Source organism: Peromyscus leucopus, chromosome 9, assembly GCF_004664715.2.
Source record: "Peromyscus leucopus breed LL Stock chromosome 9, UCI_PerLeu_2.1, whole genome shotgun sequence".
Taxonomy (NCBI): domain Eukaryota; kingdom Metazoa; phylum Chordata; class Mammalia; order Rodentia; family Cricetidae; genus Peromyscus; species Peromyscus leucopus.
This window is the reverse complement of record NC_051070.1, coordinates 110621687-110638982: the sequence shown is the minus strand read 5'-3', so window position 1 is coordinate 110638982 and position 17296 is coordinate 110621687. Positions and strand designations below refer to the sequence as shown.

The window sequence follows — 17296 nt, the reverse complement described above, 5'->3', positions numbered from 1 at the left end:
CTCACCATTCATTAGCCTCTGGGTTCTCTGCCCACCATCACCAAAAACAATGGAAAATCAAAACTCCAACTCTGACATTCCCTAGTTCCCAGAATTCTCTAGGAGCGACGCCAGTGGCGGCCATCTTGACTGTGGGCAACCTGGGGAAGCTGCGCCTGCGCGATGGTTCTCCTCCGCTGGCTGTGCGGGCGGTGTTCCTGAGCCCCGGGGCTGGTGGTGGTCGGCGGTGGCAGAGATGACCCAAGCGGAGAAAGGGGACGCGGAGAACGGGAAGGAGAAGGGCGGGGAGAAGGAGAAGGAGCAGCGGGGCGTGAAGCGACCCATCGTGCCGGCGTTGGTGCCCGAGTCGCTGCAGGAGGTGAGATGCGGGCGGTGGTGGTCTTGGTTAGACCGCGGCTAGCCTGGGCCTCTGCTGCTGGCGGGGTTGGGGGACAGGGCGTAGGCGGAAGGATTCGGGGTCCCTCCCCTGAACGCCAGTCCCTGGTTCCGGGTGCGAAGTGGCGCGGCGCACGGCAACGCCTGGCGGCTGAGCGCGCGAAGCCCGCGTTGCACAGCCTGGAGGTCTCTGGGCTGTAAGATGTCACAGTTTAGCACCAGCCCGGCTCTCGGGACGTCGGCCTACACTTGTTCAGGCATGGTTAGAGCTTTGGCCTGTTCCTTTGTTCGCAAATGTCAAACAGTGGAAGTCATTTCCCATTTGAAAGCAGGGAGAAGGTAGCTTTTCCTTAAATAGACATTAAGAGCTTGTGTGTCAAAGACAGAACAAGTTTAAGTCAAAACATTTATTTAGAGTAACATGGCACACACTCTCATTCACTGATAAGAAAACACATTCCCATAGGGAAGTGGTCCGGGGCAGTGCACAGCTCCCAGAAGAAATAGGGATTAAGTGCTCAGGATTTTCTGTGGGCCTTTTCTGAGCCTTCTTCCTCTCCCATGCATGGATTAAATGACCTAACTGGTAGGGCCGCTGTAAAATGCAGAGTGGTGTGGGATAAGCTAGTTCAGAGGACCAAGGGAAGTAATGGACACAATGTATTTCCTCCAGCCTTGACAAGGATGAACTGTTAGCCAGGGAGAAGGCAGAGGTTGAGGCGTGGGGGGTGGGGTGGGGGAAGGCTAGAGATTTAGAGTGAGGTTAGAGAGCTAGGCAAGCTTTAGATGGAGTTCTGGAAAAGAGAACTACCTGAGAGAATTGGGCCTAGAGAGGATGTAAAGGACTGGGAGACCCAGCCGTTTAGAATTAAGAAAAACTGCAGACCTTTGGGTATCCACACAAGCCTAGTCTCTTCATTGAAGGTAGTGGAGAATTTTGGAATGGGATGCTAACTCTTGCCTCGTGGGTGTGTCCAACCTTTTGGCATTGTAACACATCATTTTCTTCAACAGAGTTCACACTTGAATTGAGTTATGGGGGGGAAAAGACAAAAAAAAGTCTTAGTGTTTTAAGTTTACGGTTTTATGTTGGGTTTCAGATTGAACAATTAGCATTCCCTAGATGCTACCAGTCTTACAGCCAAGCTACATGATTAACTCTGGCATCCTCACAAGAATTTGATGAGGTAGGAACTTCATTAGAGCAAGTGGCAGGCCAAATTTATAGCACATCACTGAATCGAGGGCTTGGTCCTTTTTCCACACTCCAGTCCACTTTTTGACTTTCCCATACCTTACCAGCTTTTCTCAGTCTTAGCTTAAGTAATAATCTCCAGGAATTGATGTGTGGAATGTACTGCTAGGTTTCTCTCCTAATACATTATGTGATTACTAAAAAATAATTGTCTATACTTCAGGAAACTGTGCTCTCTAGAGTTTCATAATCCATGTAGTACTGCAGCTTGTGGGTGTTTGAGGTCCAGGTGCCCCTGATGGGTAGCCTTACCCGTTTTCCCCAGTCAATTGGGCAGATGTCCACCATAGCACAGTGATGCCAACACCGTTCAGGGTATACATGACTGCTGCCATGTGCTGGCATAGAGTACTCAACAAGACAGAAGTTTTTCTCTTCACTAGAGGGTTATTGTCGAGTGGGACGACAGACGGTAGTCATGTAGAGTGCCATGAAAAGGAGGAAGGCTATAGATCCGATTACGGAGGGACCAGTCAACTTCTTCTCGGTGACATTTAATCCATCCCTGGAGGGAAGAGGTAGGTGTAGCTGAGAGCAGGAACATGGCAGGCAAAAGGAGTCGCTCTGATGAAGACTCCAGAGCCATCGAGCTTTGTGATCCACAGAAGTCTGGATTCAAGCCGGGCCGTGGCATAAGCCTGTAAACCCAGAACTTGGGACTTGGGAAGTAGAGCTTGTGCATTTTGGTCTAGCCCTGGCTACATAGTTAGACTCTGTCTTTAAAAAAAGAAATCTGGGTTGAGAGGATTAAATAGCCTGAAAGGACACCAGTTCTGAGTTAGGCAGTTTCAGGCTTTATTGTATGTGTTTTGAAAGAAGACCTGCAGCTAGAGCAGGGGAAAGGAGGTTCTCCATAGATGATTCTGTTTTCTTTCTTTTTAATAGAAAATCTTTCTTAAAAAAAGAAGTAGGCCGGCTGTGGTGGTGCACACCTTTGATCCCAGCACTCGGGAGGCAGAGGCAGGTAGATCTCTGTGAGTTTGGGTCATCCTAGTCTACAGAGTGAGTTCCAGGACAGCCAGGGCTACACAGAGAAACCCTGTCTTGAAAAAATTTTTTAAAGAATTATTCTAAAAAATTATATGCATGGGGGGGGAGTGACAGTGGAGTTTTCCATCAAAACCACCGATCAGCTCTGACCCACCAGCCACTCCCCAAATGATCACACAGAGACTTAATAATTATAAATGCTCAGCCAATAGCTTAGGCTTGTTTTTAGTTAGCTCTTATAACTTAAATTAACCCATTTCTATTAATCTATGTGCTGCCCCAAGGCTCCTTTACCTCATCTACATACTTCCCATCCTGCTTCCTCTGAGTCTCATGGAGTCTCCTCGAGACTCCTCAGACTCAGCCCTTCTTAGTGTCCTCCTAGTCTGGCTGTCCTGCCCAGCTATAGGCCAGTTAGCTCCTTTATTAGCCAACGAGAGTAATACATATTTACAAAGATTGTTCCACAACAGGGGGTTAGAGGGGCATGTGCACATGTAAGTGCAGGTGCCCGTGAGTCTAGAAGAGGGCGTCAGATCCCCAAAGTTGGAGTAAGTGGTATTGAGCTGCCTGACGTGGTACTGGAAGGCAAACTCTGGTTCTCTGCAAGAGCAGCACTCCCTCTTGACTACTGAGCCGTCTGTCTGTCCATTCCAGACCTGCTTTCAAAGGCATTGCCAGAGTCTGTCCTTCTTTTCCTCTCTGCTGAAACTTTGCACACCTCCACAAGTTTGAGGGCAGACAGTTTTCCCAAGAGAACTTGAATTCTCTTCTGCGAGAACTACGGACCCTTCACCCCGGTCTTTTGGATTTGTGCTGCATTATCAGTTTTTGTCCGCTCTCTCTTCTTACTTACTAGGACTGAGTTGTGGACTCTGACTTTTAACCCCAGGATCTTGCCAGATGGGTGACCCAAACGCAGGTGACAAACACATGCTGAAGTCGTTGACAAGGAAAGCCTTAGTTTCCGACATTGTGAAGCAATAATCCTATGCTTACAGTATTTGCTTCCCCGTACCTGGCTGATCATCATCTCAGTAGTCACCCCAGGAGCTCTTTTAATTAGCCAATCCCTAGGCCTCCTGGAGCTTCTCCCCTAAACTCTGAAGGCCTGGGCTCTTCCCTCTTCTGTTTACGGGTGTCTTCGTTACACTTCCCACTCTCTTTATCTACTTGTATTTCTTAGTAAACAGAAAGTTCTCTGATAGTAGAGACTTGGTCCTGGCTACCATTCTACCCACATTTTCTGGCATATAAATGCTCAATAATTATATATTACTTTGCACTGGAGGATTTGGGTTTCATTCAGACAAGTAAGAATTTATTGAAGTGTGTACTGTGAGTACGCAAGTGAACATGAGAGAATTTGCATTCAGAAGAGCCATATATAATGGGATGTCTCTCAACTCTTTACTAAATTATTTTTATGCTTTTTAGTCTAATGGTTTGTGCTGGCTAATTTTGCATCAACTTGATATAAGCTTAAGTCATCAGAGAGGAGGGAACCTCAATTAAGAAAGTATCTCTAGTCAGGCGGTGGTGGTGCACGCCTTTAATCCTAGCACTCAGGAGGCAGAGGTAGGCGGATCTTGGATCTCTGTGAGTTCGAGGCCAGCCTGGGCTACCAAGTAAGTGAGTCCCAGGAAAGGCACAAAGCCACACAGAGAAACCCTTGTCTCGAAAAAACAAAAAAAAAAAAGAAAGAAAGAAAGAAAGAATCTCTATAAGATTGGGATGTAGGCAAGCTATAGAGCATTTTCTTAGTTAATGATTGATGTAGGAGGAGCCAGCCACTTGTGATGGGGCCATCCCTGGGCTGGGGTCTGTAAGAAAACAGGTTAAGCAAGCCAGAAGGAGCAAGTCAGTAAGCATCCCTCCATGGCCTCTGCATCGTCAGCTCCTGCCTCCGGGTTCCTGCCCGTGTTTGAGTTCCTATCCCAACTTCCTCTGATGACGAACAGTGATAGAGGATGAAGTGTCCACCAAATAAGCTCTTTTCTCCCCAGACTGGTTCTGTCACGGTCTTTTGTCACTGCAGTAGTGACCCTAACTAGAACATAGTCTTTCCAGGAAACTCACATGATGTGTTACCTGTGTGCTCGTTAACCTGTTAACCTGTGTGTTACTGAATTCACAATCTGTCTTTTTTTGTTGTTGTTGTTTTCCGTCTGCAGCAAATCCAGAGCAACTTTATTGTTGTCATACACCCAGGTTCCACGACTTTAAGAATCGGCCGCGCCACAGATACGCTGCCCGCCAGCATTCCCCACGTCATTGCACGAAGACACAAACAGCAGGGACAGCCCCTGTACAAGGACAATTGGCTCCTCCGGGAAGGGCTCAACGTGAGTCAGAAAGGAGCAGCTGGGAGCAGCCTAGGGCAGTCTCCTCGGGAGGGCTTAGATACCCACGTGTACCTGTGAATCTTGAATAAACATCTTCAGAGTTGTGCTTCTTAGAAACAATATCATTCAGGGTTGCAAGTGTCCTTTTCGTCGGAGTTAGTTTCATTTCCTGTTGCTGTGATAAAATACCCCAATAAAAGCAACTGAGGGAGAAAGGATTTAATTTTGGTCACAAATTCAGGTTGCAGTCCATCATTGTGGGGACGTCAGGGCGGCAGGGCCATGAAGCAGCTGGGCACATCCGTAGTCGAGAGCCAACCGAGAAACAGAGTGCATGCACGCTTGCCTGTGCACAGTACTCTCTGCTCTCAGACGGTTCAGGCTCACTGCCTAAGGAATGGTGCCTCCCACAAAAATAGTTTATAATGTATAGTAACTCGAAACACTTCTTGATTTATTAAAAATATATGAAGGAACGTTATACTGTTATAGAATCATAAAGATAAGCATTATATAGATGTATGGAGAGTCTCTGACTTCTATTTTCAGAGATTTATTTTCATTATTTTAATTATGAGTATGTGTGTGGGCAGTTTGTACACATGAATGCAAGTGCCCACAGAGGTCTGAGATCCCCTGGAGCTGGAGTTACAGACAGTTGTAAGCCACCTGATGTGGGTGCTGGGAATCGAACTCAGGCCCTCAGGAAGAGCAGCATGTGCTCTTAACCACTGAGCGATCTTGAAGGGCAAGAGTCTCTGAAATACTGTTTTGTTTTTCTGAGACAGGGTCTTACAATGTAGCCCCAGCTTACTTGGTACTCACTGTATAGACCAGGCTGGCCTTGAATTCCTAGAAATCTGCCGGCCTCTGCTTCCTGTGCACCACCATGACTGCTGTTAATTTGAATAGTGCTGGAAATTTTATATCAGTCACAAGGCACCTGGAGGTTATAGGGTTTCGAAGATAGTGACTTTGGTCAGGGTTTTGTTTTTGACATTTTATTTGTTTGATTTTTGAAATAGTATCTGCCCTTGTAGTCCAGGCTGGCCTTGAACTCTAGATCTTAGCCTCTCCAGTACTTGGATGCTCCCATGTACTATCACACCCAGCTCTGGAATTCTTAGGGTTATCATGTATAAACAAAAATTAAAGAAATACTACTTGAAGGCCGGGTGGTGGTGGTGCACGCCTTTAATCCCAGCACTCGGGAGGCAGAGCCAGGTGGATCTCTGTGAGTTCGAGGCCAGCCTGGTCTACAGAGTGAGTTCCAGAACAGGCACCAAAACTACACAGAGAAACTCTGTCTTGAAAATTAAAAAAAAAAAAAAAAGAAATACTACTTGTTGATGTTAATCTACCCTTTGATGGATTAAGTTAGTAACATGCCTTGTTGTTTTCTCTTTTCACTAAATATTTTATAATGATCATCTTTCATTTTCCTCTCCAGAAACCTGAAAGTAATGAACAAAGACAAAATGGCCTTAAAATGGTGGACCAGGCAATATGGTCTAAAAAGATGTCAAATGGTACAAGACGAATCCCTGTGTCACCAGAACAGGTTCAGTGAACTTTTCCTTCAAGTTTATTATTTTTCCACTTCCACTGATTTAGTTGGGGATATGTCTTATAACCTTGGAGGAGTTTCTTGTCCGTACAGTGGCGTCTATGACAGAAGCCTAGGTAATGTGTCTCCTGCACGCCTAGGTTTCACAGTGCAGCATATTGCTCCTGCCTCCAAATGTGCATAGTATGTTACTGTGCTGCATAGTGCGGGTGGTTTTACCACAAAGATGTTCATATATGTAAGCATTTAAAAAAACAGAGCAGGGCCAGGTGGTGGTAACATACACCTTTCCTCCCAGCACTGGGGAGGCAGAAGCAGGTGGATCTCTGTGAGTTCAAGGCCAGCCTGGTCTACAAAGGGAGTTCCAGGACAGCCAGAGCTGTTACACAGAGAAACCCTGTCTCAAAAAAAACAAACCATACAGTAGGGTTGGAGAGTTAGTTCCATGGTTAAGAGCACCAACTGCTCCCTCAGAGGACTCATGTTCAGTTCCCAGCACCCACACGGTGGTTCACAAACCTTCTGTAACTCCAGTTCCAGGGGACCTGATTTCTTTTCTGTCTTCCTGAGGACATCAGGCAGGTATATGGGTACACTTACATATATGCAAAGTAAACACTTATACATGTAAAATAAAGTCTTTGAAAAAGAAAAAACAAACAAAAAAACAGTAAAACCCCAGAGTACAGGTACAGTACGAGGGTACTTCTTAAGAACGAAATTTGTGTTGGCTGGAAGTTTACTCCTGATGGGTCAGTAAATGAGCAGTGAGGATCTGTGAAGGCCTAGGACATTTCTGTCTACTATCGTAGACTTTATAAACAGTGGACATTAAGTTTAATTTTCCTTTTTGGTGAAGGGTTTTTTTTGTTTGATGTATTGGAAAAAAAATGCATATCCAAAGAATTAAATCGTGAAAAAGCATAGACTCAAACTAATGACGCTACAGGAGTTAAGATTTGAGGGAGTTAGGAGGGATTACCTAAGCCATTTTAGAAATTGGGAATTACAACCAAACTAATGTGTCATTTAGTATGTGAGACATGTTTTCCCAACAGCACCACTGTCCACAATAGTGCACACCACTGTCAGCACCACAGAAGGAATTTTGTGTCCGTTTTGATGTTGACCTTACCCCACCAGGACATTCAGCTGCATGGGGCATCCTTGGCTGCCAGACAGGACACGCCCTGATCTCAGCATGCAGAAGATGCACCGCGTATTATAACTGCATTCTTTCATAATAACACTTAAAAATATTGGTGTGAGTAACAAACATTATGGAGATGTAAAAAGTCTTTCTTCATATCCATACTCTGTAAATTATTATTATTATAAATTATTTTCACTTTTAAACTTTTTGTTAAAAACTAAGACACACGCACCCTCCCAAGCCCACATAGTTTCAAGATCACTGTCTTGTCCCCTGGGAATGTCTTCATGGGCAATAATATGTGTGGAACTGTCGGTTCCTATGGTGACTCCTTTTTTCTGTCCTGCCTCCTGAAGAACCTGCCTCAGGTCTGGTCCTTTTTAAACTTTTTAAAAATGTATAAATAGAAGGAACACATCCATAAGTGATATATACCGAAGCCTGCTTGCTTATTTCAGTGACCTACTTTGTGTGTGGTTGTGCATGCTGTACTGTTGTGTGACTGGCAGCTTGCTTACATCAGCACCACCACATGAGTGAAGCCGTGTGCCATGTTCTGTGGGTATGCCATCAGAAGGTTTCAGCTCCATTGTGAGCCTTCCGATCGGCTGCTGGATGTGTGGTGTCTCACTAAAATGCTATGGTGCCTGGCCACAGCGGGATTTGCAGATGTTCCGTAAATCATTATGCAAATACAAGGTAGAATTTCCAAGAAGGGAGGAGTGGAGGACGGGGGACCGGTTAGTACTTCCCCACGAGTGTCAGTGTTTGAGATGAGACAAGGGACCCTTGCACCGCCCTCTGCCTGCGGAAAGACAGCTTGTTTTCTACTTTCTCCTCCCAGGCACGCTCCTACAACAAGCAGATGCGACCCGCCATTCTAGATCACTGTTCTGGAAACAAATGGACAAACACATCTCACCAGCCTGAGTATTTGGTAGGAGAAGAGGTAAGAAACTTTAACAATGAAAGAAATGGAAAGAAACTGATCGTCCTACACTCCACTCTATTATTTCCTAACACTCCTTGATCCTGTTTTTGAGGCCCAGATATTTCCACAGACCCTCTGGGTTGTTAGATACTCCATGCTCAGGATCTAGAGTGTTCAGAAAATATTAACTTCTGGCCTTTGAGTTTTGAGTGAGTCAAGAAAACCTTAGAGACAGTTCTAATGATGTGCTTCTCCTTTCCTAGGCCTTGTACGTTAACCCGCTGGACTGTTACAATATTCACTGGCCTATTAGAAGGGGTCAATTGAATATCCACCCAGGCCCTGGGGGCTCCCTGACAGCTGTCCTGGCAGATATTGAAGTGATATGGTCTCATGCAATACAAAAGTATTTGGAAATCCCACTGAAAGATTTAAAGGTGAGGGGAAATTCCCAGTTCTTTAGGTTGACTGTAAGACTCTTGATGAGTGTGTGTGATACAGTGTCCTGGAAGCATTCTCAACTTTTGGGTTCTTTAATTCTTCTCCAGTGATTTCTTTCCCCTGTTTCTTTGGTCTCTGAGTATTGGTCTGAAGCCACAAGCTTGCTCATTTTCATGGCTTTTCTTTGTACCTCACTCAGACATATTACTCCATAGGTTCCCATGTCACGAGTTCACAATGAGTCTAAGGAGTCAAGGGAAATTTAGCTGTTCCTGTTTCCTCCCGAAACCAAGAGGCAGGACAGCACAGAGGTTTGAGCTTTTGCTCAGGGCCTGTGGCCATAGCTGCTTCCCCTATGCAGGGAAGCCTCACTGAGGGTAGCATGGGATTGGACTTGGCTAGATGGGTCTTCATACTCTCTTCTGGTTTTCACTTTTCTTTTTCTCCAGTATTATAGGTGCATCTTGTTAATCCCTGATATCTACAACAAACAGCACGTGAAAGAGCTAGTCCATATGATACTGATGAAGATGGGCTTTTCAGGTATGCCTGCGATTCTGGGGAAGCCCCTGTACACTGTCCTTTTTCAATGACAAAGTTAATTGGGCTCACGGCTTTCTTTAAACGAGTGTTCTGAATGGTCTGGTGTTCCTTGGGTGTTTGCCCAGAGATGTCTGCGCTCCTGACTGAGTCGATCGTGTGTCCCCTGGTGTCATTTGCTGACACTGCTCTCTGTAACACTAGGGATTGTGGTCCATCAGGAGTCCGTGTGTGCCACCTTTGGGAGTGGCTTGAGCAGCACCTGTGTTGTCGATGTCGGGGACCAGAAAACGAGCGTGTGCTGTGTGGAAGATGGGGTGTCTCATCGGAACACACGGTAAGGCTCCCAGGAGGCACCCCCTGCTGACTGCTCTCCTATCACAGTCTGTTCAAATCATCACAGACCAGAAGTGATCTGTGAGATGCAGTCTGCATGGGCATCCAGTGAGACCGGGGTCTAAGCTCTAGCGAGGCTAAAGTGATGCAGATGACCTTGCCCTGAGGGAGCTTTTCAACCTACTTGGTGTTAGTAGTTCCTGAGCGCCGTAGTGTGTGCTGTGTAAGTTAGCTCCGTGTCCTTTGCGTGGTCCATCCCATCCTCAGAGCAAAGCCTTCTTAAGCAAGTCTCAGAGAAACAAACCAGGTTTTTCAGGTCTAAATTCTCTAGAGTTCTGAACATCTGCTTTCCTTATCATAGATATTTCTCAAAACATGCTGTGTACCTTCTTAACTGACAGATTAACTAACCGTCTTCCCCTTTCCTCCTCACGTTAGGCTTTGTCTGGCATATGGCGGCTCTGATGTGTCGAGGTGTTTCTACTGGCTCATGCAGCGAGCGGGGTTTCCTTACAGAGAATGTCAGCTAACAAACAAAATGGACTGCCTCCTCTTGCAGCACCTTAAAGAAACGTTTTGTCATTTAGATCAGGTAGGAACAGATTAATATTGCTGATTATTTTTGGTTCCAGGGAAAATGTAAGAGATTTAAAAGGGACTTAGGACTTTAGCAGCCTCACGCTGTTCGCCCACACTGACACAGCCTGGAAGTTGAGGCTCTTTAGCTGTGTGAGCGCTCCGGCAGTCAGGGCAGTGAAGACTTTCTCGGGCTGTGTAAGGAGAGTCAGGCAGGTACTGCCCATGGGGGTCTGGCCACCGCGCCAGAGGACGACGGTAACGGCTGAGGGGAAGTGAACGTAAGACGTAAGGAGATAGGTGCAGATGTTGAATTAGATGTGGCTCTGTGCACTTTTATATTGTGGATTATCAGCATTTAGTCATTCATTGCTGTGTGTGAATTGCCTCAGTTTTAGACTTTATTCAGGTGATATAATTATGAATCTTATCCAAGACTGTAAATATCCCCAACTATTGAGGACATATTCTTACTGAGTCCTTATTCATACTGATGTCTGTCAATAATGAATAAAACAAAGGACAGGTGGCAGGGATTTCAGAAATTAAAGAGAGAAGCAAAGTACAGTTGAACTCTTACAAAGTTTATGGTAAGTGGTTCTGAGGTGGGGGGGAGCCATTTTATGTGTGGGTTTTATTTAATGGGGAGGCTTATGCATAATTTGAGGCGTTTACTCACATTCTTACTGACAGCGTCTTTTCCTGGAATCAGGACATCTCCGGGCTTCAGGACCACGAGTTTCAGATTCGGCACCCAGATTCTCCTGCTCTGCTTTACCAGTTTCGACTAGGAGATGAAAAGCTCCAGGTAACCAGGCAGGTGTATGTGTTCATGGATAGAAAGAAAACTGCCCCTGCTCAGTGAAGCTGAGAGAACTGTGAATGTGTAGGGCCTCTGTTAGTCCCCAAGCCAGCGAGGACCCTGTTAAGATGCAGATTAGAACAGGTCTGCCCCTCTTCTTTTTTATTGCATTTTAATTAGGCGTGTATGTGCATATCTGTATGGGTATGTGCATGTGTGTGCGCAAGTGCCCACAGCGTCCAGAAGCGACATCAGATACTCTGGAGCCTGAGTTACAGGTAGAAGTGAGCTGCCACTGTTGATGCTGGGAACTGAACTCGGGTCCTCTGCCGAGCAAGAGTACACTTAACGGCTGAGCCATCTCTCCAGTCCCAGGCTCCTCTGTTAGTTATTCAGAACATGGTGGGTTTTTAGATGGGCACGGGTCTTGCTAGGAAATCATGAAGCAGATTGTAAGGTCCTCCCTTTGCATTTGCCCTGAGAGACTCTCATGGCATCATGCCATTCATCCGGTTGGATGGTGAGTTTTCTGGTCTGTTACAGTCCCTTTCCCACCAGGGACGTTGCTCGAGGTGACATGGAGCATCTGCGTGGTGGCTTTTGTCTGGGGAAGAATGAAGCTCCACCGTTTCCTAGGAGACAGCATCTTCCCCTAAGCACTCTCCTTTTTATGCCCAGGCACCAATGGCGCTCTTTTACCCAGCAACCTTTGGGATCGTCGGACAGAAAATGACGACTCTGCAGCACAGATCCCAGGGCGATCCTGAGGATCCACATGATGAGCACTACCTGCTGGCCACACAGAGCAAGCAAGAGCAGGTGCGCAGCAGCTCTGGTGGGAGAGACCTTTCCTCCCAAAGGAGAACTCTGCCCAGAGTTCGCAGGACCTCGGCTTCAGGGCAGCTCCCACAGGCCGACCTAGTACTGTTTTCAGAGCTACATACGAAATGAAGTCTCCGTTCAAAATCTGGCAGAGATATGTTCTTATTCAGCAGATACTAATCCGTTTTCTGAATTCCACTAATTCAGTGAAGATACTTGCCTTTGACACGTATTATTTACTTATGTTATCTACTTCTGGATATTTATCTAGCAGTATTTTTGGTAAAATTTTAATTATTTAAAGTTTTAAGGATTCTGTACTTAATATAGAAAGTCTTAGTGGAGGCATACAGCTGAATTATTTATTGGGGTGGCACAGTAATCTGGTGTCTGCTTACAGACATAAACTATAGTTCTTAACTGCTGATCTGGTATCAGCAGCTCATGATGGAGCCCAGGGGTTGAAAACTTGTTCATCTTTGTTCTGTCCTAGAGGAGAGGAGGTAGATTGGATCTGAAAATAAGGATTCCACAACAGCCATTGGCCTGTGAATCCCATTCAGATATTCCAGGGAAAGTCAGTTTAGTGTGGGAAAGTATGTCTGTATTGACATTTCCCGTTTTAAACCCCGCTCTGATGTAAGGTTCTGGAACCCACCCACATGCCCAGAGCCTGCTTTGGCTCAGACAGAGCATCCTAACCTGTGTGCCCAGGCTTCCTGGGCAGGGGTACAGGTTGTGTGTGTGTGCTGTGGTGGCTTTTGCCTGTGGTGTTCTGAGGAAATAGAATCCACTTGGAGAGCACCAGCAGGGTGTGTTGTGCTCGGACCATTTACTGTTTTCTCTTTTAACTGACTGCCAGTCTGCAAAAGCCACCGCTGACCGAAAGTCTGCATCCAAACCCATCGGATTCGAAGGGGATCTCCGTGGCCAATCCTCGGATCTTCCAGAAAGACTGCATCCCCAGGAGGTGGATTTGGCTTCTTCCCAGGGAGACTGTTTGATGGCCGGCAATGACTCTGAGGAGGCCCTCACGGCACTGATGTCCAGGAAAACTGCCATCTCACTGTTTGAAGGAAAAGCCCTGGGCCTTGACAAGGCCATCCTGCACAGTGTAGACTGTTGCTGTAAGCACGCCCCGTGGGCCAGTAGACAGCTGAGGTGGCAGTTAAGTGAAGCGGTGGTCCTGAGTGCGCAGTGCACCATTTTCTCTCACAGACCCTCGAGCCCACTCCAGCCTTGCCTTGGCGGGGGCTGGGAGCACAGTAATGTAGAACAGTTGCTTCCCGGCCCATAGCACGTGCACTGCCATGTAGTCTAGTGCTGGTGACCACGATCGTCACACAGACCGTGAAATCACAACTCTGGTCAGTGTGGGAGTTGAACTGTAGGGTCCCAGCTGGGTTTCTGCTTAAGACACGTGATGAGAATTTGTCCTCCTCTGGAGGAGTTAGGCTTTCTTGAGTCATATGAGAGATGTGAAGGATGATTGGAGGGTTGACATTTAAATCCCCGGGGCGTTCTGGGCTGAGGAAGCATGTAAAACCAGCACGGTTAGCCAGGGTAAGGCCAGAGGCAGTCTAGGTTCCACACCACACAGGGACCCCTGTAGGCTCCCTTGAAAATTCTAGAAGTAGTGGGATGGGAGGGGCAGCGGGTCTCCTGTCTGCGGTGTTGAAGGCGGATTTGCAGGGAGGTCCTTGAGGCTGGTAGGTTGTCTAGGTGACAGCTGGAGGCTTGGCCATGTAGGTGAGTAAGTGGTAATGTCTTTTCAGCGTCTGATGACACCAAGAAGAAGATGTACAGCTCTATCCTGGTTGTGGGAGGCGGGTTGATGTTCCATAAAGCTCAAGAATTTCTCCAGCACAGAATTCTCAACAAGATGCCACCTTCGTTCAGGCGGATTATTGAAAATGTGGATGTGATCACAAGGCCTAAGGTGCGTTGTTCCGTGTTGCAGGTTGGACAGTGCTCATATGAGACCAGCGTTGGTTACATCTAATTGTAATGCTCGTCAAAGGTAAAAATCTAAGGGCGGTCAGTGGCTTGTGACCGGGAGTTTTGAGGATTGGAGAAATGAAAAAATTACTTTTCAGAGGGCCACAAATAGGACAGGAGTTCTGGACTGGGTTCGATTTCTTTTGGTTTGGTGGTTTTGTTCTTTAAGATTGATTTTATGGTTCCCCTCCCCTCCCTTCCCTTCCCTCCCCTCTCCTCCCCTTTCCCCTCTCTCTCTCTCTCTCTCTCTCTCTCTCTCTCTCTCTCTCTCTCTCTCTCTCTCTCTCTCTCTTTCCCCCTCCTCCCCTTCGCTCCCTCTCTCCCTTCGCTCTGGGGGACCGGTCTCTGCCCCCTTCTCTTCCCTCCTCTCTCCTCCCCTCAATTAAAAAAAAAAAGATTGATTTTATGTGTTTAAGTGTTTTGTCTACATGTATGTCTGCACTCATGTGTGTACATGGTGCCTGCAGAGGCCAAAAGAGGAGATCGGATCTCCTGGAAATGAAATTATAGATGGTTATGATCTGGCATATAGGTGCTGGGAACCGAACCCGGGTCCTCTGGAAGGGTGGTTATTCACCTATGAGCCGTCTCTCTAGCCCTGATTTGGTGTAAGATACTCAAACTCACTGTGTAGACCTTGAGTTCCAGATCCTTCTGCTGCTGCCTCCCAAGTGTTGGGGTTAAGGAGTATGCTGTCATGCCTGGCATTGAGACTGGCTTTCCTGTTCTGGTCCCTGCTCTGCTTGGCTTTTACGGGACAGAAACTGTAGGTGGATCAGGAGGTTGCTTCTCTCTTGGCTTGACCAGAACTGTTCCCTTTTTCTCTCTCTGGCCATAGTAAGGAGCTGGTTTTTGTAGCTAGAGTTTTCCTGCCTGGCCCACAGTCAGGACAAATCTCTGTCACCCGCCAGTCCCACAGCCGCTCAGACCCAACCAAGTAAACACAGAGACTGATATTGCTTATAAACTGTATGGCCGTGGCAGGCTTCTTGCTAACTCTTCTTATAGCTTAAATTAATCCATTTCCATAAATCTATACCTTGCCACGTGGCTGGTGGCTTACCAGTGTCTTCACATGCTGCTGGTCATGGCTGCGGCTGGCCGTGTCTCTCCTGCCTTCCTGTTCTTTTATTTCTCCTCTCTGTTAGTCCCGCCTATACTTCCTGCCTGGCCACTGACCAATCAGGTTTTATTTATTGACCAATCAGAGCAACTTGACATACAGACCATCCCCCAATACAGCCAAGTGCAGACCATCTCAGACACCTGCACTCAGGCCCATGGTCCTAATCATCCTCTATGCAGACCTGCTGGGTAAAGCCACGAGGAACCTGAGAACGGGCTCCCACAGGACATACAGAACATCCCACAGCAGGTTTTGGTCCATGGGCTGGAGATCTTCAAGGTCCTCTTTTTGGCTTGAACCACTTGGAAAAGAAACACACAGCCAGGAGCTTAGAAATCGGTCCTGTCTGGGTTTGGACCCCTGGCAGTGTTGTGATGTTTTCTCTGGAGGGAGGGGTTCTTCCTCTCTTGGTACTTGGTGTGGCTGCCTGCAGGGCTTGTTTGTGGAGAGCGGCATCTTCAGTGTCAGAAACTGAGAAATTCTCGTCAGCGCAGCAGAGATGGGTATGTCCGTTAGTTCAGTATTCTGTACTGGTGGTGCTGCTGGAATTGAACCCAGAGCCTTGTAGCTGTTAGGCGGATGCCCCACAGCTGAGGTACACCGGCCAGTTTTCTGTTGTTTGACACAGATGTAAAACCTGATTTGTCTGCTGTTGACTGAGCAGGGCCCCCGCCCCCCTGCAGAGAATGGTGTCCTGTGCCCTGCTGCCTTTGCGGAAATGGCGTTTTCTTTTGCCCAGGACATGGATCCCCGGCTGATCGCGTGGAAAGGAGGGGCAGTGCTGGCGTGCTTGGACACCACTCAGGAACTGTGGATTTACCAGCGGGAGTGGCAGCGCTTTGGCGTCCGGATGTTACGGGAGCGGGCTGCTTTCGTGTGGTGAAGACCGCAACCAAGTCTCTGGGCAGACTACTGAAAGACTAGATGTCTTTTAATTTATTGACTTTGAAGCTTAATTTTCCTAGAATTAAATGAATTTACCTTTATGTTAAAGTATGACACTGATTTGAAATTATAATTAAGAACAAATATGAACTTACTCTCCTAACCTTTCGTCAAGGTTTCATACTGCCACCCCACCCCACCCCACCCCACCCCACCCCACCCCCTCCCTGATGGAAACCTTGCTGTCCAGCGGTCTGTCCTGGTGCAGCCACATGGGGTGCTGTGTGACTGCAGGAACCAGCTGTGGTGGTTGCCCTTTTCTCTAGCAGTAGTTAGGATCTAAAGGGGTCTGTTTGGGGTCTCCTCTTGCTCTCCGTTTCTCCGTGTGTGTGTGTGTGTGTGTGTGTGTGTGTGTGTGTGTGTGTGTGTGTGTGTAGGATCTAAAGTGGTCTGTTTGGGGTCTCCTCTTGCTCTCCGTTTCACTGTGTGTGTGTGTGTGTGTGTGTGTGTGTGTTCTGTTTTTTTTTTTTTTTTTTTTTTAAAGAAAAACAAAGTTTTGGGGTTGGGGATTTAGCTCAGTGGTAGAGCACTTGCCTAACAAGTACAAGGCCCCGGGTTCGATCCTCGCCTCAAAAAAAAAAAAGTTTGATTTACAAAGTGCTCATTCAGAACTAGGTTTCCTGAGGCAGGGATTAGGATTTAAAGGCTGGGCCGGCTAGTTTTGTTACTGTTTCCTCTAGGGGAGGTGCAGGGATAGAATCAACACAGTACCTGGAAAGGAAATCTTGTTTCCTTCCTAAAGCTAAACACACAGGATTTAAGAATAATTTAGGCCGGGCGGTGGTGGCGCATGCCTTCAATCCCAGCACTCGGGAGACAGAGGCAGGCGGATCTCTGTGAGTTCAAGGCCAGCCTGGTCTACAAAGCGAGTTCCAGGAAAGGCACAAAGCTACACAGAGAAACCCTGTCTGGAAAAAACCAATAATAATAATTATAATAATAATAATTTAGAACACCTTTAATCCGAGCACTCGGGAGGCAGCGGCAAGCCGATCTCCATGAGTTCAAAGCCAGCCTGGTCTGCAGTGCAAGTTTCGGACAGCCAGGGTTCCACAGAGAACCACCCAACAAAAGAACAATCTAATTTAGAGTTG

At 47.0% G+C, this 17296-nt stretch overlaps 1 protein-coding gene across 1 annotated transcript; it reads left to right on the top strand.

Moving 5' to 3' along the window:
* The first annotated feature begins 112 nt into the window (after positions 1 to 112).
* On the top strand, positions 113 to 16253 carry Actr8 (actin related protein 8). Its single transcript, XM_028860864.2, has 13 exons — positions 113 to 358; positions 4795 to 4965; positions 6416 to 6526; positions 8530 to 8634; positions 8880 to 9053; positions 9507 to 9600; positions 9802 to 9934; positions 10372 to 10525; positions 11222 to 11317; positions 11990 to 12130; positions 12996 to 13260; positions 13909 to 14072; positions 15997 to 16253. Exons 1-13 carry the CDS (start codon positions 236 to 238, stop codon positions 16138 to 16140), a joined length of 1875 nt encoding a protein of 624 aa, XP_028716697.1. The 5' UTR covers positions 113 to 235; the 3' UTR covers positions 16141 to 16253.
* Positions 16254 to 17296: the final 1043 nt, after the last annotated feature.